General features: G+C 41.3%; 1 protein-coding gene across 2 annotated transcripts; it reads left to right on the forward strand.

Annotated features, from left to right (window-relative positions):
- Nucleotides 1-234: 234 nt before the first annotated feature.
- On the forward strand, nt 235-22,109 carry LOC114566798 (protein sprouty homolog 3). Of its 2 annotated transcripts, none has more exons than XM_028595553.1 (2): nt 235-1,065; nt 19,004-22,109. In XM_028595553.1, exon 2 carries the CDS (start codon nt 19,090-19,092, stop codon nt 20,008-20,010), a length of 921 nt encoding a protein of 306 aa, XP_028451354.1. In that variant the 5' UTR covers nt 235-1,065; nt 19,004-19,089; the 3' UTR covers nt 20,011-22,109. The 2 variants fall into 2 exon arrangements, with proteins under 2 accessions (XP_028451354.1, XP_028451355.1); XM_028595554.1 differs by lacking the exon at nt 235-1,065 and adding an exon at nt 4,313-4,366.
- Nucleotides 22,110-23,418: the final 1,309 nt, after the last annotated feature.

Below are 23,418 nucleotides of genomic sequence, written 5' to 3' on the forward strand. Positions count from 1 at the left end.
AGTGATGGGAGAGGGAGGGGAAAGACAGAGAGCGAGAGAGAGAGAGAGAGAGAGAGAGAGAGAGAGAGAGAGAGAGAGAGAGAGAGAGAGAGAGAGAGAGGGGAGGGGTGACTGGAGTGTGTGTGTGAGTGTGTTTGAGATAGACACACACAGAGGGAGAGAGAGAGAGAGAAAGGGAGAGAGAGAAAGTGCATCCAGCTCTCAGTCATTCATCTCTTGGGGAGAGGAGAGGAAACTAAAGCAGGAAGGCAAAAGAAAAAAAAATTAAATCGTGAAAAAAAAGGAAGATTCTTGGTTTAATCTCTGGCTTAAGAAGGTTCTCACTCCATCCTCAAACTGCAGTTTTCTCTTATCTTTTTTTTTTTTTACACCCAAGAATATTTTACTGTTGCAAGTATTTCACATCATTCCTTCTACTCTGCATGGAGATACTTAACTTCTTCTTCTCCTCTTGCAACTGAGGACACTAAAACTGCAGATTTAGGAATCAATTGCCAAAACTGTGCCTGTTTTTGAAAGGATCCCCGCATCACAAGCATCTCTTGCAACTTGAATGTCCTTACAACTTGGACAGAGAGTGGAGCCCTTCGATGCAGCGTGCATAAAGGGACTGGTTGGCATTTTCGGGAGGTGTAGGAGAAGGCGACTTCAGGAGGACGTACTGGGATCAGAGCACTCCTGGAAGAGCTCCGGGAAGAGGCGGAGGAGGAGTGGGGCGCGTCATGCTGAGAGAGAGCATCCTCCCAGCCTTCTGACTCCCTACAAACACACACCCTTAAGACAAAAGAGCTACAGTAATCTTATAAAGTTACTGTAGGTGGATATCATAGAAGTATTTTAGCTAAATAACCTCCTTCAGTATCATACAGTAAGATTAAGACATTACAAAAATCACAAAAGTGATTTAAGGTTTCAGATAAATTCATCACTGGGTTCCATAGACATACTATAAATCATTAAAAGGGATATTATAGGAATATTGTAGAGTTTATTTGTCAGAGGCGCACACAGACACCCAGGACGCCCAAGCACGCCGCCGCAGAATGGATCTCGCACCAATCAGAGGTAATCATAATTTCATTCTGTCGTTATACGATCTGCTGATGAACTATTGATGATTTGCGTGACCTTGACATGAAAAAGTTCCAGAGAGAATAGAGAAAGTAAGGAATTTGTTTTCAAAACATGCCTTGTATCTTGGAATGTGATTCTATTTTAAGCTTTCGTTTTACTTAATATTGAGGCTGCAATTGTAAAGAGTCTACAGATTTCACTGCAGAAAAATACTTCTTAAGGGAATATGATAGAGGTAAAGTAGGACATAGTATGGCTCTAGGTTCTAAAAGACACGTTGAAAGTAATTTAGAAGGCATTTTGGGGCTCTGAAAACTTGGTGGGAACCAGATGCAGATGGACAGGATGTTGAAATTTTGCACCAAGCACAAAAAAAAAAATGACGCCCTATTTTCATGAAACATTGCTAAAGATGCACATTTTGCCAGTTTTCTGGGTCTTAAGATTAAGATAAAGTTTTGGTTTCTTTCTTTACTAGAAATTAGGGAAAAGTCTTTCAATACCAATCACAACTCACAAGATTTGGTATAACAAACAAGTGTGTAGAGGGCAACCTGGTTTATTTCCCTATCAAACATACTTGAACTGGTAATTCCCGGTCATTCCTAAATCCCCTGCAGCCACATACGAGACGAGCAGAAAGGTGCCTCCTCGTTATCTGGTGGCAAAATTCCCCGTTTCTCTTCACTGTTTGAATAGTGTTCAATAATGCGGCTGGTGACTTCAACAAGATGTATTTCTTTCCCTGCCCCATTTTTCATCTCTTGGCTGCAGTTGGGTGGGTAAACAGTCAAGGAAGGATGGGTTTGTAATGATGTAAGTCATGATCATGTAAACGCTAATCTCCTTCCCCCCTGGTGGACGGATTGGTCTAAACTATCATTTTATTATTAGAGAGAGTGAATTAGTCATGTTGACAGCAGTGTTGTAGTCAAGTCACCAACTGTCGAGTCCGAGTTGAGTCTCGAGTGCCCAGTGTTCAAGTCCAAGTCCGAGTCACCAAAGAAGAGTCCAAGTCGAGTCACCATTACCTGAGTTTGAGTCCGAGTCGAGTCTCGAGTCCCCAGTGTTCGAGTCCAAGTCGAGTCATCAAGGTTGAGTCTGTGTTGAATTCCAAGACTATCTACATTTCTCCACTTTGGCATCTTTAAAGAGCTGATATACTAATAAAAGAGGGTCTACATTAAATAAAAAGACACTACTGTCACAATTGCAAAGGGAGTTTATTTACTGACTTTTTTCTAAACAACATTTAGCAGTGCTATTTCCAGCATTGAATGTAAAATCAGTGTAGGCGAACTTCACTATGCCGGGCGCATCTCTCTCTGCATTTTCCAAATGTGAACATGTAGTAGGGAGCCCGCGAATCATGCACTACAGTTGCATACAGTATATCAATATCAATTCCTTTGTTACAAGAGTAGTGAAAGTAAGAGCGAGAATGCAGCGTTCAGTGAGTGTGTTGTCAAGCGAGAGAGAAAAAGACATCCCAAAGACGATAAAGTGAGTTAACAGTCAACAATAAACAAGAAGCTTCTCAAGACATGGTGGCTTCATCTTTTGTTAAATACTGTCGGTGAAGTAAAGGGTGTTACCCCCAAAAGAACATCAGCTCTGGATGGAACGTCTCCCCAGCTGCTTCCCGGCCGGTCTTGGAGCCCACAACAGGAAAAGTGTAATATCTTATATCAATATATCCGTTTGAGTCCTTTTTCATGAATGCTCAAGTCCGATTTTATATATCCGAGTCCAAGTACAAGTCCTCAGTCCGCGAGTCCATGTCAAGTCACGAGTCCAGGGAATAGAGTCTTGAATTGGACTCGAGTCCAGAGAATAGAGACTCGATTCCTGGGGCCCGTTTCAGGAGGAGGTTTAACAAACTCTGAGTCTAGCCCTGAACTCTGATTTAGCCTGAGATGGGAAACTCTGAAGAACTCAGAGAACCTCAGATTTGAGTTGGTTCAATCAACTCAGAGTAGGTTCACTCAGAGTTAAGCGCGTGCACCACCACAATAAAAAGGCAGCATGAATGGAGCCATGATACTACGATTCACCATGGTAACAACCACAAACAAATCGGTCAGCGGAAATACTCATGCGCACATACAGCAAGTTTGAACATGTTTGTTGTTAAAAAACAACAACACAGCTGCTGCTGTAAAAGAGAGAGAATTTGCGTGGGAGAAAATTGCTTCTAGAGTAAATGCGTAAGTTCCAATATAGTATTTACTTATATGCTCCGCATCACCAATGTTGTAAAGAAAACTGCCGTTTGCAAAAAAAACGTAATGCGACACAAGAATCTGCTGGGATGTAAGAGCATGTCCACGATGGGTGATGTTAGTGATATGAGGACGGATAAGGTTATGTAGGCTACATAACTGATAGACTGGGAAGTAAAACGATACCACTCAAATAGGTAGGCTAGTATCTGGAAATGAAAATGCATCTATAGTCGGGGCCTCAATATCAGCTCCCGACGTATGTTTAACTCCCTGCGAAGTTATTTCAGCTTCTTCATCAACGGGATCCTTGACAAAAGGAAATGCCATGTTTTGAGAAAAAACAAACAATTTATAGTCTGCCTAACACAGTTAATAAATCAATCCTATTTTCTCTCGAGGTTTCTTGAAGAAAACCTGCTCTGGACCAGGTTAGGTTCACAGACTCTGTTACCATAGTTACTGACTCTGAGGTTAAGTTCCCTCTCTTTCTGAAATGAGCTGGAGTTGCCCCTCTCTTTCAGGTTTGATTAACCTCTCTTTCTGAAACAGAAACACCAGAGTTTCCCTCATCTCAGGGTTAACAAACTCAGAGTTTTCACTAAACCTGCTTTCTGAAACGGGCCCCAGGACTCGAGTACTCCATCACTGGTTGACAGTTTATTAGTCTGCACAGTTACAATCAATTTGTGTTTCTACTGACTTTTATAGTAACCTAGGCGACTTTAAGCATATGTTTGAATCAGTAGCCATTTTCTCATATGAACTCCAGACAATATGGTCCTGACATTGTCCGGAGTGGCCCTTTTACACATATAGCACACAACAGGAGATTGCCTGTGTCAGATGCGTTCTCACTCACTGGAAATACTACGTTTGATTTAGGCGAGGTGTGGCGCCTGGGTAGAGCATGCAGGAGGCAGGATATGATGCAGATTGCACCGCGGTCACGTAGCCAGTTCGTAAAAAAATATTTTGCCGTTCATTTAATTTGTCTGGTGATTTCAGCGTCGGCCCTTATTGATAGAAGTTCCCGAATCTGGTCGTCTCTCCAGTTATTGTGTCTTCAGGTAAATGACCGTTCTTCTCCAACATTAACACACTGACAACACTGTATTCAGAGAAATAATAGTAAAGGTGTTCACGAGATACCAACCTTTCGTGAACTTGTGAATTTCGCCAGCCGTCTTCTCTCGTTTTCATGGAGGGGAGGGGCTGTGTGTGTGTGTGTGTGTGTGTGTGTGTGTGTGTGACAAAGAGATGGAGGAGAGCAGGGAAAGGAAATGCAGCTGAAAGAATACACTGCGTGTTTTAAATAGCGTTTAAAAAAAATACAATAATAACGAAACGCAATATGTGGCGGCCGGTGTTGATTGTATGGCGCACCGTTACACATTAGTCTATGTGTGGGAAACACTGAGCTCCTCCGGGTAACGTCTAGATAAGTTCAGCGTTGCAGTGCATGTGTGAAAGGGGCTTAAGAGAAGCATGAGGGAGCACATTTCTGAACGATCCTCCCAATTTGATCAAAGTGAAATAGTCATAGTCAACCGATTGTTTAACTGCATGTTAACATTTGTCTCACTGTGTTTTTGCAGTTGCTGTGTGTGTGTGTAAGTGTGATGGGGACATGTGGGGTTGGGATTGATTGTCCTCAAGGTCGGATGCAGAATGTCAATACCCATCTCCGCTGGGGTGGGACTGGAGGGGCGGGTGGAGGAGCAAATGATGGGACGGATTGATGGGGGGGAAGGGAAAGAGAGAAAGAAAGTGAATGGGATGAGAAGAGTGGTATTGTTGATTGACCAGGGATGGATAGATGGATGGATGGAAGGGAGGAGACAGCATGTGTGGAACAGGGGAATATGGCGGATAGATGAATGAATTATGAAATGGATGGGTGGTAAGTTGGATGGAGAGGGGGGTGAATGGCGATGGAGGGATTTTGTATGCCAGAGAGGAGCTAATGCATTGACTGATGCACTATAGAACCGCAGACTTGTGGAAAGAAAGAGAAAATATTAACAGTAAAAACTTTGTAAAAAGAAAAGAGAAAAAAAACAACAGCCTTGACCTTCAACTCAATTTAGTATGAAAGAAAAAGAACATTGGGTCTTCCTCAAAGCGATAACGGTTGACATATGGAGAAATACAGTAAAGTATATATAGTTCAGTTGTTCTACTTAGTTTCTGATTGAGAATGACATTTACAGTATTTACAGTTCATAAAAGCTTTAGCAAAAGTGAAGACTTTTCATTTAGAAACATTTTGAGTAAATCAAACTTCAGCTGGATAATTCGTAGGACGAGACCCTCAAAGTTTGAAGAAGACGTCAAAGTTCAGCATTTAGTGCAGTTAGCGCTTAGCAACAGGAAGCAACCTTCAAAGCAGAGTTTGTACAAATGTCTTAAGGTTTAGTTCCTCCAAAGGCCACTAGATGTCACAAGAAAAACCCCAATTGTATTGAAGTGAATCAAAAATTCACTCCAATTACAAATTAATTGAATTGTTTCCCCTTTGGAAGCTGGAGGTCTCAGCCAGGGCTGAATTGCTTGGTGGTTTGATTAGTGGATGACTAGTCGATTGACAAAACATTCTTTAGCAACTATTTTATTTATCTAACAATGGTTCAAGTCATTTTATCAGGCAAGAAAGCTAAATTGCTGCCAAGAAGTGGGATTTCCATGCAAAGTTGTGAATTTGAGTCAAACGTACCACCACCACTTTTATTTTAATCATCATTAGCATCACCATCCCTCACTCATTCACTGCTTCTTATTTCCCCTCCCCTCTTGCTCTCTCCCCCCTGCCTGGACTTGCTGGTCTGCAGTGTCTATTTCAGTCTTTCCGTTGGGGTCAGATTCGGCACATCCGGTATCTCATCCAGTTTATTGTCATTCAATCCTGCTGTGCTCCCGGAGGGCATCAGGAGGAAGGCCCCTGGGTCTTAGCGCCTGTGGGTCTCACACAGTTATATGTATCCAGAAAGCTGGCAGCACTGTAGTTTGTTTTGACCTTATGAATCTGCTGGTTTAAATATTTTTATATGCAGCTCATGACTTTACTCTTGTTTTCTTGATTTCACGTGTTATTTTACCATATTTCCTCTTTTACAAGATTTTTCAAAGCTTTTTGTGATGACTTTGTACAATAGCGGCACCCCGATCAGAATTTGCAACCACAGTTGATTACTCCCATCACACTTTTGATGGCATTAGACCGCAAACAAACCTGTTTTCTACCACGGTGAATCAAAAATATACAACTTTGGATATGAAATGAAACGATGACTTTGAGGATAAAGTGTGTAGGAATCAATGTGCTGGTGTACAAAGCTTAGCCCCTTGACGCCTGAATTTATTCACAATTATATAAACAAAATATTATGTGGGTTTCTGGCTCCAAGCTGATGCTAAATTAAGTTGAGATTGTTAATTTGTCTATAGCATATGGAATAGATATAAATTTAGGTATGATGCAAATTAGCGACAACAGGCATTATGGTAAAATTCTTTACAAAATGGTAAAATTAATAAAACACATAGTAGATTTCATTCATGTCACAAAGTTGTTAGAACTTCTAAACTGTAAATGACAAATACATGGATCTTGACAACGGCAAGAAAGAAAACACTCTCCTACTCCCTAACATTGACAGTAGTTTCTTTAGGGTTAGGGTTAGGTTTAGGGGTAGGATTAGGTTTAGGGGTAGGGTTAGGGGTAGGGTTAGGGTTAATTTCGCTTACGTGAACCGGCTGTATCTCCGACCGGTCCTACGAGAAACCAGTGCATGCAAAAGGTTCCTAGGTATGTATCGCATGTAAACAAACCGGCATTGGGGGAAATACACACGCTATCTCGCCTGCAGTCGGAATGGATGGGGTTTGATGCAAATTAGCGACAGTTGGCGTTAAGGGGTTAGGTGGAACTATGGAAATAATGGTTTTGAGGTATTGAAATGGGCCCACTCTGTTCCTTTTAAAGGAGAAATCCAGCGCAAAATGAACCTATTTAGGTTAATAACAGATTTATACCGAGTCGACCGTTCTCTGGGATATGTTTTCATGCTAATCGAATGTGACCAGTTTTAGCGCAAACCGCTAATTAGCTTATAACGCTAGTCATCGGGGCACTGGTAAAGTAAAAAGAAATCGCTATTTCTACACCCCTAACAAGGCTCAAAATAGCACCATACTTCAACAATAGCATAATGAGGGTACCTACATGTAAACCGAAGCATTGAGACAGTTTATTAAATTGATAGTTTAAGACTGTACCGTTCACGTATACAGGCAGGCGTCATCTTGTGAAAACAGTCACGATCAGTTGAACGACGAACGCCGTGCTTGAGCTTTGTTACTGGTTACTGGTTGCACGGCGTTCGTCGTTCGACTGATCGTGACTGTTATCTTAATAGGGTTATTTCAAATAGGATTTAGGGGTGTCACGATCGACTATCGAAATCAAATGGAGGATCGGTGATTTCTCAGTATTTTTTTCTCTCTCTACCCCCGTCCTACTTAGGCACGTCTGAAAAAAACAACAACCTGAAGTCACCAGTAGGCAACATTTTTGCCTGCCCCGTGGGTGAGTTGTGTAAACAAACAATGAAGGTAAAGCATGCAGGCTCCGGGACTTCATGGTGCATTCATGGGTGTCTCGGTGAACTAATGGTGCACAATTGCAATTTTGGTAATTTTGAAGAACTCAAACTACCGTTGTAAAGTACCCTTCTGCCATCTGACACTCTACTGGCTGTTATTGTGGCATTACCATCACTGCTAAAAAGAAAATGTTTAAATCAAAAATGTAATGGTGACCTCAAAAATCGCAAGTCAAATTGAATCGTGAATTTAGAGAATTGTGACATCCCTAACAGGATCTAATAGGGCAGAACTTAAGGCTTCCTTCCGACTTGTTTCAGACATCCTATTATGTGCAAAGCCCACCATTACAATATTTCTGGCTACGCTACAGATTCAGATTCAGACAGACATGCTTTGAAACCAATTTCTCTACGTGGCTGTTTTAGGCACACAACATGTTAATTTGAAATAAAATATATATTCTTTGCCAGAATTATATCCTGGAACTCTGGGAGAGGATGTGGTGAAACTGCACTTACAACATCATGTAAGAGGGTACAATTTACAGAATATAAAACAGAATAGCTAAATAAACATAAAATAAATACAGAGCTTTTGGTGTCTTGTCAGGTATTTCTTAGTGGGAGTGGGAAAGCACTGGGGGAACTTAGACTCATGACCTCAGTGTTTCTAAAATCCTGGCTACAGCTCTGGATTTGTCAGACAGCTGGCTTTTTCTTTGAATGCACAAAGGTTAAATTAATATTTATGTTCTCTGTTGAAAAACTTTTCCAAAAATTGCATAAAAGTGTGCATAACTTTCCGTACGATATCATTCGAACCCGTTCATGAGAATGCATTGACTGTTGACCCGCTATATCCAAGATCCCCTGTACCCCCCCTTAAAAAAGACAAAGATGGATCTTGGAGGGTTAAACTACTTGTTGGGTTTTTCAATTGTTGCGATGGTCACTGCTGAGCTGCACTGGTCAAGTATTATTTCTTGTGAGGACTCATGCTCTCCTTAAATAATATGGTAAATATTTTGGAGAGCAAGAGAGGGACATAAAAAGGCCAAAAAGCAGAAAAGAAAAGAAAAGGGAGTAAAGGACGGACAGAAGGGATGAAAGGGGAGAGTGAAGGGAGGCAGTGAAGCTGATGTGGGGGGTGACAGGATAGGAAGAAAAATGAGAGGAAGGACGAAGAGAGGAGATGACGACAGGAAAGGAGAGGAGAGGGCAACCCCTCCTCATTCCAAGGCGAAGGGTCACTGCAGTCAATTTTAAAATAGCCTGAAACCATGATGTCACCGGTGAGAGATGCAGCGATGCTCTGTCCATTAAACTCAATCGACCATTGGCAGGTCGAGTCCAGACCCAGCGGAAGTTAAGGAGTCAGTGGACAGACAAGGGATCAGCACAGTTTATATGTTTCCGTTTACTTTTGACATTTGAATGAGTGACTTTTTAACCTGGAACATTTTTGTTTTTACTTAAATAGTGACAGGCATTTTAGTCAGCTACCGAACAGAATTGTCAGAAGACCAACAATAAGCTAATAGATGTCACAACACACTTAACCCAGTGACAAATAGATAGTATGTGTGTGTGTTTGCTATTTATTAGCACTGGTTTATTTAAGTAAAACATTTTTATACAGATACATATTTTCTACCGCTGATGCTCTGCCACTCGGCCGTTCTAAATTAGCCTATCACAATCTGGTGGCGCTCAGCTAGTTTCGGTTTTATTTGACACAGGTAAAAGAACTGGGTAGTTGGCATGCACAAAGGTAGTTAAAGAGAGAATACAACGGGTTTCTGCAGTGTTCTGGTTGAATTTTAGACTTTTTAAAATACGTTTTTAATACCACATACTGTAGAATGATATGTAATACCCGTTTCATGGCCATTCCAGCCAAAACGGGACTATATGGCCCTGAATTATTTAGTATATCACATTTTAAGTTCTTCCCAGCAGTATGCAACAATAATTCCTGATGATATATTTAATTTAATTAATATGACCCGGACAGGCATAAAGTGGATAGATGGATTAAGTTCATATAAATGTTTGCTATAACCAACACCATAATGAGACGATGACTTTCCTAGCTACTGTAGCTAGCAGTAGTGACAGCGTTTGCTACAGGTCTGATGTTGCCGACTCAAACGCCACAAAAAATGATTGAACAGGCTGATGCATGCACAATCTACTGTCAAAACAATAATTTTTAGGTTTTAGGTGTACGTCTCCCTATAGCCAGCAATTGAAAAAAAAAAGAAAGAAATATCTAAGATTTTTGTAAATGAAATCTAAGACCTTTAACCCTCGTATTATGTTAAGGGTCAATTTGACCCATTTGCGTTTTTGTGTTGACCAAAATACTGGTTAACCTATTTTTTTCTTCATGAAATTGTATGACATTTCCTCATTTAGGGTCATGAACTTGTTCATAAAATCTGGACACACTGATGTGTAGTGGAATGTCTGTTCAGAGTTTGTATACAAAGATGATGTTGCGGGTCATTTTGACCCAGAGATTTTCAACACCCATTTAGAACCGTGTGTGTGTGTGTGTGTGTGTGTGTGTGTGTGTGTTTGTGTAAAGGAGGAGGAGCTTTCTCGCGCTTGTCCTCTTCTCTGTTGTAATGTCATCTCTTTGACACGCACACTACAAAATGAGCTCCAAAAGGTTTGCAACTGAAGAAGTTTCAGCACAGATTTTTGATGGTAATAGTGATGTAGAGGAAGAGATTTCAGAGTCAGAGGATCTTTCAGAGACCGACAACAATGTTATTGACGATCCGGATTGTGAATTTTCCTATGATGAAGAGGATTCAGGGGACTAGTCTGGTGTAGTCTCTACATTAGCTGAAAACAATGGACAGCAATCATCCTCAACATGGACAGCTAAAGATCGTAACATAAAATGGTCAACATCACCACACAGACTGTCATCAAAATGCGGTATTGGAGACTGCACTACTCAGTACGACACAATGTGCCCTGCTATGACATGAACTTACATGACTACCTCAAAGTCACTGTTCCATTATCTCTAATGTGACTATTGTTTGCCACTGTTCATCACATCAGCAACTGGCCCCGTCAGACACCGATTACCAAGAGTCTGGGTCTGCCGAGGTTTCTTCCTAAAAGGGAGTTTTTCCTTGCCACTGTCGCAACAGCCACTGATAATGCTTGCTCTTGGGGGAATTAGTGTAATTGTTGGGGTTTTGGAATTTATAGAGTGTGGTCTAGACCTACTCTATCTGTAAAGTGTCTCGAGATAACTCTTGTTATGATTTGATACTATAAATGAAATTGAATTGAATTAAATTGAATAGTATTAGCTGGAGTGTACAAGTCAAAAGGAGAAGCAACTGCCAGTCTGTGGAATGACGAGAGTGGAAGGCCAATATTTCTAACAACAATGTCTTTGGAGTCAATTCATACGAAAGCTTGGGTGTTCCACAACACTAGAGCTGGTCGACATGAAAGAGACAAACTAGCTGAGATCAGAGATGTAGGGGATAAATGGGTCAAAATTTTACCTGTCTTGTACAATCCTGGTCCCCATGTCACTGTAGATGAACACCTTGTTCCATTCAGGGGGCCCTGTCCCTTCTGACAGTACATGCCCAACAAGCCTGCCAAGTATGGCATCAAAATATGGGCATCCTAGGATGCCAAATCTAGCTATGCATGGAATATGCAAGTGTATACTGGAAATATTTTCACTAAATAATTGGTAAAAACAGTTTTGGGGGAAAAAATGTTTGTGATGAGGAAAAAAAGTTTGTTTTGAGTGTATTTACACTGTACGGGTCATTTTGACCCGTAACATCATCAATGTAATTTTTTTTCAACATAATACGAGGGTTAAGCTATTTTTGAGGAAACTGAATTCAGTTATTTTTAAAGCAATTGCTAACTTGTAAATATGTAAACAGTTACACTGCAGACAGAAGCCTCAGTTTAAACCTGGCAGTGTAAATGGTAAATGTAAATGGGAAGCAGAGAGAGAGTGTGTATACAGTGTGTGTTTTTGTGGAACAGAGTGAAGGTTTGTGTGTGTGTGTGTGTGTGTGTGTGTGTGTGTGTCAGGGCAGAGGCTCAGTCATTACTGATACTCCCCCAGCACAACCATCCTCAGGTTACCACTGACGGCCGCTTGAAACACCAGCTCCCTCTCTCTGTGACTCTCTCTGTTTGGTTTGTTTCACTCACATTCATTTTTACATTTTACACAATGCAATGTTTGGGCAATTCATCACAAAGAAAAGATACATGTAAAACAAAAACTTTTTTCCCTTTGAAATGTTATGATGCTGCCTCGGTCCTCTGAGCCAGATGGGTTGTCTACTAAATAAATCACTCATTGTGCTGTCAGCAATGTTAGTTAAGTTTGAACCATAAACCTGCTTCCCCTGAACACACCATTGGTCATCTAAATATAATAGATCCTAATTATTTGGCTGATATGCAAAATGTATCAAAAGAATTTGACACAAAAACTTGATCAGGAGAATTTGTTGATCATTGAGCAACGGGACTGAATATAAAGTATAAAGTTTTTTGTTATTGTTGTTGTTATGAGTTATTTATACCACTCATCAAGACAGAAATAAAACCATCAGGAGTTTTCAGAAAAGAAAAGACCCACATTGATCATTTTGATCAAATATCCCCTGATCTAAATCAGACCCAATCATTTTAGACTGCATTTTATTTAGGCAAAATTTGTGTACAACTACTGTGTTAAAGGTCCCATGGCATGCAAATTTCACTTTATGAGGTTTTTTAACATTAATATGCGTTTCCCACAGCCTGCCTATGGTTAACCTGACTCCGCCAGATGGATTGCTTTGCATTTGCTCAGCATATCCTACTGGGAAATTTCCGTTGGAGAACTTTTGGGAAGGGGCGAAAATACTGGTTAGCTGATTGGATAAACCATCTGTCTATCACCTCCTATGTTGGTGATAGACGGGCCAAATCAACCAATCAGATCAAACTCTTGCTGAAACCAGTCGGGAGAAGAGCAAAAACATATTTTCCTCATGTAAAAGCCTCCAGTGCTGTTTTTTGCTCTTCTTTCAATGAAGGAATACTTTCTAATTCTGATAAAACTTGCACGATAGCTACGCTCATCTCATCTGTGTAAGCTGCCATGTCGCTTTTCGTTGTGTCACACCTAAACCCGCCTCAAAACCAAGCAAGGTTACCTCCCCTTTCTCTGCTTTGCCAGCCCAGAGAATTTGTCCCACCAATGAGAGAGAGACATCATGGCTTTTAAACGAGCAAAGTGGCAGTTGGTCAAGGCCACACCAAGGCCACTCCTCTAATAGCTACAGACACAGAAATGGCACATACTAAGGAAAGCTCATTGTGGGACTGGCTCTAGTGGCTGTAATTCTGCAGTGAAGCCAAAAGCTTCCAAAGAGCACCATGTCATGGGACCTTTAAGACAACACTGATGCAATTTAGAAGGGGAGTTTTTAGTAAATAAAAAGGTGTTCAGATAATGTTTTGGTATTGGTACTGAGACTTGGGTGATGTATTGGCACCCATATCAAAACATCTTAATACGCAGCCCTATGGCTGATAGCATGAAATAAAATGAATGTGGACTTCTTTTATAGTATAAGTTAACAAAATTGTAACTATTGCAATGGGAAAAAAAATGCCTTTATCCATGGGTAAGGTACTCAAGTGGATGGTTAGAAATAAAAGGACTTAAATAAATATGGGCTAGTTCATTATAAACATAGAGCAATGCATCGGCCTACTTGCCATCCTCAGGGTGTCTCGAGATAAAACTAACCCAACTTCAGTTTATTATTTCCATAGCTGAGAGTTTTTGAGAAACACAGTAAGTTCTGAACATGTATAGGCATTTTAAGATTCCAGAATTTTGCCAGTTTGTCAGGGTTTAATCAGAACTAAATGCTGCTGAGGTTTAGACACCTCTCCCTTCTACTATTTAGAAGATGTATCCTTGAAAACCAGAATTCTTACACATTAAAGGGAGCCTGTGGAGTTTATTTGTAAAAGGAAATTTATGTTTACCTTCAGTGTTAGCTCCCAAAACACATTGTATGTATCCTTGAGGTCTAACAAATGTGTAGAGTTAATTTCCTTCATCATAAAATATTTGCAATGCAGTTTTTTTTTGTACGGTTTCATCCATATTTATTTGCCTGAAGTTGTCTTTTTACCTGATTTTGTTGCCAAACTGCAGCATATATTGGTGTGTTACCGCCACCTATTCATCAGTGGAATAGTGTGACACCATTGGTAGGACTGTGTGTCGCATTAACTGCGTGCGCGTCCTCGTGTGCGCTCACATGACAAACAAAACTGGTACCCCCCTTATAGAAAAACAGAGGTCAAAAACTCCACAGGGAACCTTTAACACAGATTTGATGTTAAAAACACACACACACACACACACACACACACACACACACATATGCACACACGCACACACACACAGCGTTTCACTATCTTTATGGGGACCTGCCATTGACATAATGCATTCCCTAGCCCCTTACCCTAACCTTAACCATCACAACTAAATGCCTAACCTTAACCCTTACCCTCACCCTAACCATAACCTCATTCTAACGCTAACCCTAAAACCAAGTCTTAACCCTCAAACAGCCCTTTTAAGTTGTGGGGTCCAGCATTTTGACCCTACAAGTATAGTGTATTTTTGGACCCCACAAATGTAGTTAAACAAGAACACACACACACACACACACACACACACACACACACACACACACACACACACACACACACACACGATTATTGATAGCAGACACTCCCCAGCAGAGCCAGACTGAGCATCACTACTCGTAAAACAACTGTAGCTGTCAGTGCAGCTGATTCAGCTCATGTGCAGATGCTGATATCAGGGCCAGTGCTAGAAATAATGTCCAAAATAAAAATATATTTAAAATAGTGGGCACCTTTTTCCAAGTTCTCCTTGTTGAGGGAAACAATATGGCAGTGATCATTTAGGTCAAAAAAAAAATTCTCACAGCCTCGGGTGATGTCTTTAAATGTCTTGTTTTGTCAGAACAACAGTCCTCAACTCAAAGTTATTCAAACTACAACAGAGAAAAGAAGCACATTTAATAAGGTGAAACCAGATATTTAATTTTCTGATTATTGTTTGTTTGTTTCGCTTGAGTTTAGACATGAAGTTGAACTTGAAGGCACCACATTTTCCCATCCTAGGTGCATAGTCTAACTTTTTCACATAACTTGCAGTATCTGTGCCGTGTTGGGGGGTTGGCTCAACCAGTAAGTAAATATGAGCTCATGGAAATGGACGGCAGGCCTCTTCTTTTTAACAATTAGATGGGCTGATAGGCGGGCAGAGTACGAGCGAGCCGTGGCCACCGGTCTGACTGATCAGATTAGTCACCAGGACTTCTCTCTACTCGGACTAATTTGAAAATGCATCCTCATCTAACCAACCTGGGCCTTCTTATCTGCTCCTTTATAGCAGGACCTCTGGAAGGAGGGGACTGAGTGATAGATACAGAGAGACACTGTAGGGCAGTGCACCTTTATGCTCAGGCTTTGTTCAAAAAACTCTCCTTATAAAGCCTGGAGGAAAGGAAGACGTTTTTTTGTTTTTGTTTTATTTTTGTTCCTATGGTCCGCCTTGCTAATCACCTCTCCTTCCCTACAAGTGATGGATTGCCATTCTTGGGTTTCATCCACGTCCCCCATCCCTTCTGTCCGCTCCGCTCTTATTGCCTTTCCACTGCATTTTCCTGAGGCCACTTGCTTGTCTTTTTTCTTCTCTCTGTATTTAACTGTTTAGCTGTACATACCATGGTGATAATACACTGGGATTATTAATCGACCTTTACGTAAATTGGTGTCAATGACACATTTTACACTATTCTGCGGGCAAAAGTAGTGATTCTGGGCTTTGTTCATTACAAAACAAAACATTGGCAGATTTTTTTTTTCTGAAAAGGTGAACCAGCAGCAATTACCAGCAAAAGTAGAAAGTAAACTGATTAAGTGTCTCAATTCATCATCAGCAGAGGATTAGCCATGATTTAGGGCTAGAAGATGCTTCTCTGGGCTGCATGCACAGGTGTTGTTCAAAGACATTCACAAAGCAGTTTCTTTTTTGCATGTTTTTCTTTCTGTGGCCTTTAGTTTCCCACAACCCCTATCACTGTGTAGATCTGCTGACACACTTTGCAGGACAATAATTCCATCTCAACAGGAAGCAAGAAGGAAATAAATTAAGCGGCTAAGATCTGGAAGAGAAGCACAATGGTCTAAAAGGTCAGATTATGGTCAAAAGAAACTAGTTTGTAGATGTGCCATCCGACCACGTCTGACGAAAGTGTTTACAGCTGTGTGAAGTGGTTGTGAATGTTGGATTGTCGGTTTTAGAAAGTTACAAAAAATGTTGGTTTGGGGGGAGGGGGTTTCTTGCAAGAGTTTGCACAAATCTATGGTTACCATCTGGACACAACCCTCTTTTGTTATGGCAGGTCTGTGTAGATGTGAACCACAAGAAAACAATTTGTAAAACATGAATCTGGACAGAAAATCTTTGATACATTAACAGTGTATTATGGATATCTCTGTATTCACGTGGACGCTGCTCCCCCTTACCTCCCTCCTTCATCTAATCTCATGATCTGAGCTGCTTTTAATGCGTTTCCATTTGGCCTCATTACTCTGAGAGGACCGGCACCATGTGAGGACCAAGCCAGCTATCTATCCCCCTTGGCCACTTGGCATGACTGCAGTTTCTTTGTGCATGTATAGCTGAGCATGTACAGTATGTGTGTGTATATGACTGTACAGTATTTGTACATGTTGGTTGGGTTTCTACGGTCTTTATCATACACACAAATAAAAAAACACCCATTTTCCTTTCAAAGCGATCAACGGATATCAAGTCAGCTTTTTCTTCTTCTTTTTTTCTAGTGTTCTGTCTCTGTGTTTTCTGAGTCTTTTCATTCAGGGCTCATCTGATGTCTGAGCAGGAAATCAAATCAGCTGCATATTCAACTTGACTCAGGCCTTTTATTTAATTTACTTTTTTGCTTATTTTTACCGTATTAAGCATTTAACTGTAGTCTCACCCAGCATTACAATGAGTACACAATGCACTACAATGCACTGCAGAGAGACAACCTTGTGTATATTGCTCCACCTATTTTTTTCATATATGGGCAGCTTTATTTAGCTTATACCGTAGCAACTTAGCACAGCCAAACCAAAAATAATTTACAAAAGGTTAATTTTTCTCATTAGCCCTAATGCTTTCAGATTTCAGTTCGAGTTTTGCGAATGATTCTCAAACATTTATAAAACCCAACATCATCTTTCAAGAAATAGTCAATTTTTTTTTTAAAGATATAGATATTGGTAGCCACTGAAGAAACCACGTCTTAAGGCATCTCTCTACTGGCTTCAGCATTTAGCCATGGCTGCTGCTTGGTTGGAACCACAGAAAAAAAATATTTGCGGAATAGGACTGATCTATATACAGTGCTTGAGCGACCTTGCAAAGCCTTTAACGTGAACTAAACCTGTTGATTTATATTTATTGATTTAATATTTATATAACATTTGTTTTGCAATTACAACTGTGACTTTGCAGTTCTTCTATGGTCTTTGTAACTGCTTGGTGACGCTGCCAGGCTCTCTGTCTGCAGGTGGGTTTCCCCCGTAGCAGCAGCAGCTGTGTTCAACAGATGCTAAATTACAGTGTGGACCTCATGGTTCTTTGGCTCTGGCAGGCTAATAATAGAGGAAGTCTGAGCAGTGGAGAACCTCAGCGGTCATGATGACACGGCTGATGGTTGAGTGGAAGCTGTGCTGCCAAAATCCATCTTTAATCAAGTGCTGCTTAAATATTTGGAAAGTAATAAGCTACTGTTTGCTGCATGTAATGTGGTGTCCCCTCTCTGCCAATAACCAAGGCAAAATTCTTAAGTTGTATTACACTTTAGTTACTTGATGTAGTTCTTCTCTGAAAGCAGCAATGCTTTTATTGGTTAATAGCACATAATAACCATTATTATAATGCTAAGAGTTGTTGGCACAGATCAATGACTCAATGATTATTTATATTTCTATTTTTTCCCCACTTATTTCAAGAAAAGTACAATTTTATGTGGTGAACCTCTTTGCCTACAGCATTCAGTGTTTGTGTGCTCTATTCTCAGAGCTCATCTGTCAATCAAACACTGGGCAGGACTACGAGTTCCTACTTGGGATTTCTGCTGATGCAGTTTGACTTTCTGTAGGTGGTACTTCTTGGTGTATAGCCATTGTGGCTTTGGTTCCCATGCTAAATAGGCAAATCTTTTTTCTGTTGTAGACCATCAGTTCCTGTGTACCAAAGGATGTGTTTAGCACAGCAAATGGAACATTTTTCATGGAAAAGAGAACACAGAATACAGTATAGCCTGAATTGTTCTCGTATCATTTGGAGAGAGAATAAAGAGTAGATATATAAATGTAAATTTTGTGTGCACACAACAATTTTGATAATCACTTAAGTCATTTAAAATGAAAAAACCCAAACATTCACTGGATCCTTGCACTGGATGCATATTGTTGTTAATTAAATATCTTAGTATTTCCAGACTGTCACATAAAATAAGTAATTTACAGAATTTAGGCTCCTCTGGGACTTTTCAAAATCTTTTGAGATTTTAGGCAGTAAATGATTAATAAATTATAACAATTATGTTCATCAAAATTATATTCGGGGAAAACAGTTATAAACATATATGTGGAGTGCTAGGTCTGGATTCTGAGGAAATTCAAGGGTAATGTTCCTCACTGCTGTAACCATACAATGAGACAAAAAGGCTTGTAGATTTTAAAGATGTTTCCTTTAGCTGTCCATATAAACAAATAATATGTGGATGAATATACACAGTTTACAAAAGCAGCCCTAGTTGTGCTAGTTGCAATAAAATGAAAAAAACAACTTGCATTTGTCTGTATAATACCAGGTTTGTCTGATAAACGACAAGTTACAATTTCATGATGGAATTCTTGAAAGTTAAATTCATCATCACTAACCCCCTTCTTTTCTCTCTTTGTTTGCAGGTTTATCTGATGTGCCGTGAGTGTTGGGAGCACCTTGCCGCAGCCCCGGCCTGCAGCCGTGGTGCCACCCAGCCTGGCGTACCAGGATGGACCCTGCTCATTCCTTCAGGATAGAGCTGGATGGGCTGGACCTCCAAGAGGTCCCAGTGCTGTCGCTCGACCAGATACGTGCCATACGGGCCAACAATGACTATGTGGAGAGGCCCGTGGCGCTGGAACCGGCATCCCAGTCCGGATTTTTCTATGCCCATGATGACCGTTACCCTAATGGAGTATACCCCCACTACCCCCAGGCTTCCTTCCACTCAGCCCTGCCTCGCAGCCAAAGTCAGCAGCAGCCCGCTCACCTGTCCCACCTGAGCCGTTCCAGTACCATAAGCTCTTCCATGTCTCGGACCAGTGCCACTTCCGACCAGCGGCTACTGGCAGGTTTGACACCATCTCACTCTGGCCTCGGTTCGGTGGTCCGGTCTCAGCCTAAAGGAGAACTCAAGCCTGATGCTTCATTGGGTAAAGGCCTGACAGATGACGAGGCTGAGCTGGGCCTTCATTCGTTCATCTGCGAGCGGTGTGGTCGCTGTAAGTGCCAAGAGTGCTGCGCCCCCCGCCGCCTTCCTTCCTGTTGGGCCTGTGGACAGCGCTGTCTGTGCTCTGCTGAAAGTGCTGTGGAGTATGGCACCTGCTTGTGCTGTGTTAAAGGCCTGTTCTACCACTGCTCCGCCCAGGATGACGACGATAACTGTGCTGACCGGCCGTGCTCCTGTGCTCCAGCCCACGCTTGTGCCCGCTGGGGCACCATGGGGCTGCTGGCGCTCTGCCTGCCATGCCTCTGCTGCTACCCCCCTGCCAGGCTGTGCCTTGCCCTGTGCCAGTGTGCCCACGACCGCACCACGCGCCCTGGCTGCAGGTGCAGCAACACCAACACTGTGTGCCGCAAGATCTCCGCCTCCAACCCTAACCCTGGTCATCCCTCGCTCCGCAGCAAGGCCCTGGAGAAGCCATTATGACAGGTCTAGATGGGGGCCAGGTAAATCCACTTCCCCTCAACTGTCGCCAAAGCAACGCTGTCGCCAATCAACTGTGCCGCAGCTGACATTGTGACGACAATGCCATTGTGACCCACCTACCTACATTCGACAAGCCAACCAACCAACCAACCAACCAACCAACCATAAAGTGTTGTTCACCTAATGTACCTTGAATTTACTTTATCTCCAGCTCAGGAGGGACCAAAGCTTTACTGTGCCTGTTCATGTTGAAGACTTCATAGCCTAAAACAAAAACTCATTTGGACGAAGAAGCTGTCGTGTTTTGCTGGACTGCCCTTCAACCTTAACCATGACTTACAGACAGAAATCACCTCTCTCCGCATTCTGTGGTGCAATCTGGGCGTGTTAAAATCTACTTACGTATTGTTGAACCTCGTTCCTCCCCACCCTCTGCAAAGAAAACGCACAGAGCACAGAGATGGGCGATGGACCAAATCAGAAAGGAAAGATGCCTGTGGCGATGTGGATGGTCTATGCCAACAAGGTTTCTGTCCTCTACAAAGAGATAATCAGAAGAAGCATGAGAGATTGAGGACTTAGACCACAACGGCATTCAGAAAACTCCACAAAAGCTATAAGATCATGAATGAATGAAGAAAACAATGTTGTGCCACGGTGCATATCTGACTGGGACTGGGAGCAAAGCACCAAGGCATAAAGTGAGAACAAAGACACTTGTAACTCATCAACAGTTTGACACCAACAAAGGGGCCATGCACTGTGCAAGCTGAGTGAATTTAAATGCTATTAAGCTCATTTGTAAAGGAAAAGCACTGTGAGGTAGATGGACAATGTTTTCCCTAGCAGCCAAGAGCTGAATGGGTGATTATTTAACCGGAGGGAGGGTGCATCCATTGTCACTAGGCAGTGTGTGTGTGTGTGTGTGTGTGTGTGTGGTGTGTGTGTGTGTGTGTGTGTGTGTGTGTGTCCTCTTACTGTAAAACAACCTGTGTATATAGAAGCTGTATGTATGTTGTTCTGTCAGCAGAAGAAGCCTCCCTTGTCTTATTTTTAGCACGGCTGCTTCAGTGGAGCCGAGGGTCTGGTCAGGTTTCCTCCCGAAGTCAGTCTGTCGCCAACCTCCCTCCTCTGACCGACCTCCTTCACTGCCCCCACCTCCATCCTTCTCTCCTCATCCTCTACCACATTTAATCCACTCTCCTCCAATCCTATCATCAAATGTTGTTTTCTCTGAACCATCTTTGTGTCTCACTCTCATTCAGGCAGTCAGTTAGTACCTTGATCCAGAACGACTTATGGTGAGAAAACAGCACGATACGATAACGAACGGTAGCATCGTGAAAGTAAAGACGTTCCCAAGCAAAAGTAATGTTTACACAGAGGTGCAGTAGCTAAATAAATTATTTTCATTGTATAAAGTTACACTTGGGAGAACTTACTTCTACTTATGCTAAACTTTGTTTTTAACTCTTAACCAATCCAAAGGTGGTCACCGGATTTCCAGAGTTCTTGCTAACCCATTTTGTTGAGGAGATTTTGATCCAGGGGCCACATTCATACAACTTCTTAAGGCTAAATAGCCCCTAACCAGTTGAGTTATTAGAAAAAAGAAGAAAATAATGGTCATGCAAGTGTAATTTGCTAAGCTTTTTAGCATTACAAACCAGTTCCTGTAAGTCTCGGGTGTTAGGGGTAGTCTGGAGGACTTCTGAGCCACTAAGACCTACTAAAAAAATCAGTGGCTGCTCTTGGTATTTTGCAGAAATTGGAAAAATAACATGATAACACTTAACTTGAAGGTATCTACATAAGAGAGACATGACATTGTCCTGAACACACAACACTACCATGACGCAGTGATACATGAACCCTAACCCTAACTCTAACCCTAGCCATAACTTGTCATAACAAAAAACGAATGACACTTACTAAAAGAAGTATTATGTCATAAACGTTTATGACTTGTTTATAATGTTGTGTCTGCCATGTCACTCTTATGTAGTTACCTTCAGTAAAGTGTATCCTAAGGTAGGGCTGTGCAATTAATCAAAATTTAATCGTGATTATGATATCGGCTCCCAATGATCACAAAAAAAGAATAATCGAGAAAAACAATTATTCAGCTCATTCTTTTTTGCAAGTAAACTCTTATTTTATCTTGTGTTCTGAATGAAAAAATAAAGTTTAAATAGAAAAAGCATTAAGGCAAATTTCACAGTTGTATGTGTTTTTTTACTGTTGATTTATTTGACTTTTTCCACTGTTTTTTAAGTTAAATAATTGCAACATCTTTCCAGAAGTCAACGAGTAATCGTGATAAATTATTGTAGCCCTAACCTAAGGAGCTTTTAAAAACGGTACAACACAAAAGGAATACAATTACAAGCTAACCCAACTAACGAAAGCCATCTGACAAGAGGCACGTTTTCCCCACACATCTCCATCTATCCCTTCTGCCTCGTCCGTCTCTCCTCTTATGCTCAGAGGGCTAAAATCCTCCAGTTCCTGGTCCATAGAGAGTTGATCAAACAGGCAATTAGCTTCATGATAGCTTTTAATGGGCCGGAGAAGAATAGAGCGTGGGAGGGAGGGAAGTGAGGGGACAGGATGAGTGGAGTTGTGGTGTTTGGCAGATGGACAGCTGATTGGGAGAGGGGGATGCTGGGAGGAAAGAGAAAGAAGAGGAGGTTTTGATAGAGGAAAAGAAAAGAGGAAAGAGAGGATGTTGATATCGCCATTAAGTCAAATGGAGACCACACATGTTTGAAAGAAAGGAGTAGGACTTCCTTTTTTTTAGGTTAATATGACTTTCCTCGCCTCAACTGAACTTATTCAGCACTTCAGGTACACAGTTCAATTTCTATGTAAAACGTTGATGCAACAACAGCGCATGGCTCTTCTATGAAGAAAAAGCTGATAAAACAACAGGTGTATGCGTGTCTGTATGCATGTACTGTACATGTTTTTAAGCATGTGTGTGGTCATGTTTGGATGCATATGGACTTTTCTGTGTGTGTGTGTGTGTGTGTGTGTGTGTGTGTGTGTGTGTGTGTGTGTCGGTGTCCGTCACCTATGCACACACACACTGACCTGATTTGTTAAATCTTACTTTGCTATATTTTTATATGTAAATATGGGCTATTAACTGTATAACTATTTTTATTCTGCTTTATTTTGTTTCTATGAGATTGATATTATAACGGCTGTTTTCCATTATAGTGAACATTTAATTATTTACTGTTCAATGTTTGCTGTCAGGGATGCCCCAAAAGTTGAATTGATCACAAGGACTTTGGAAAATGCTGCATAAATTCATTGCTACATCTCTTAGTAAAGCTCAGTATTATGGCTTGGTTTTGAACCTTTTTGAATACTTTTTGAGACAAAATACATCTTTGGCATCAA

This window comes from Perca flavescens, chromosome 13 (genome assembly GCF_004354835.1).
Source record: "Perca flavescens isolate YP-PL-M2 chromosome 13, PFLA_1.0, whole genome shotgun sequence".
NCBI lineage: Eukaryota > Metazoa > Chordata > Actinopteri > Perciformes > Percidae > Perca > Perca flavescens.

What these genes read in the sequence shown, in the direction of transcription:
- LOC114566798 (XM_028595553.1), top strand. Translation starts at nt 19,090, where the DNA reads ATGGACCCTGCTCATTCCTTCAGGATAGAGCTGGATGGGCTGGACCTC.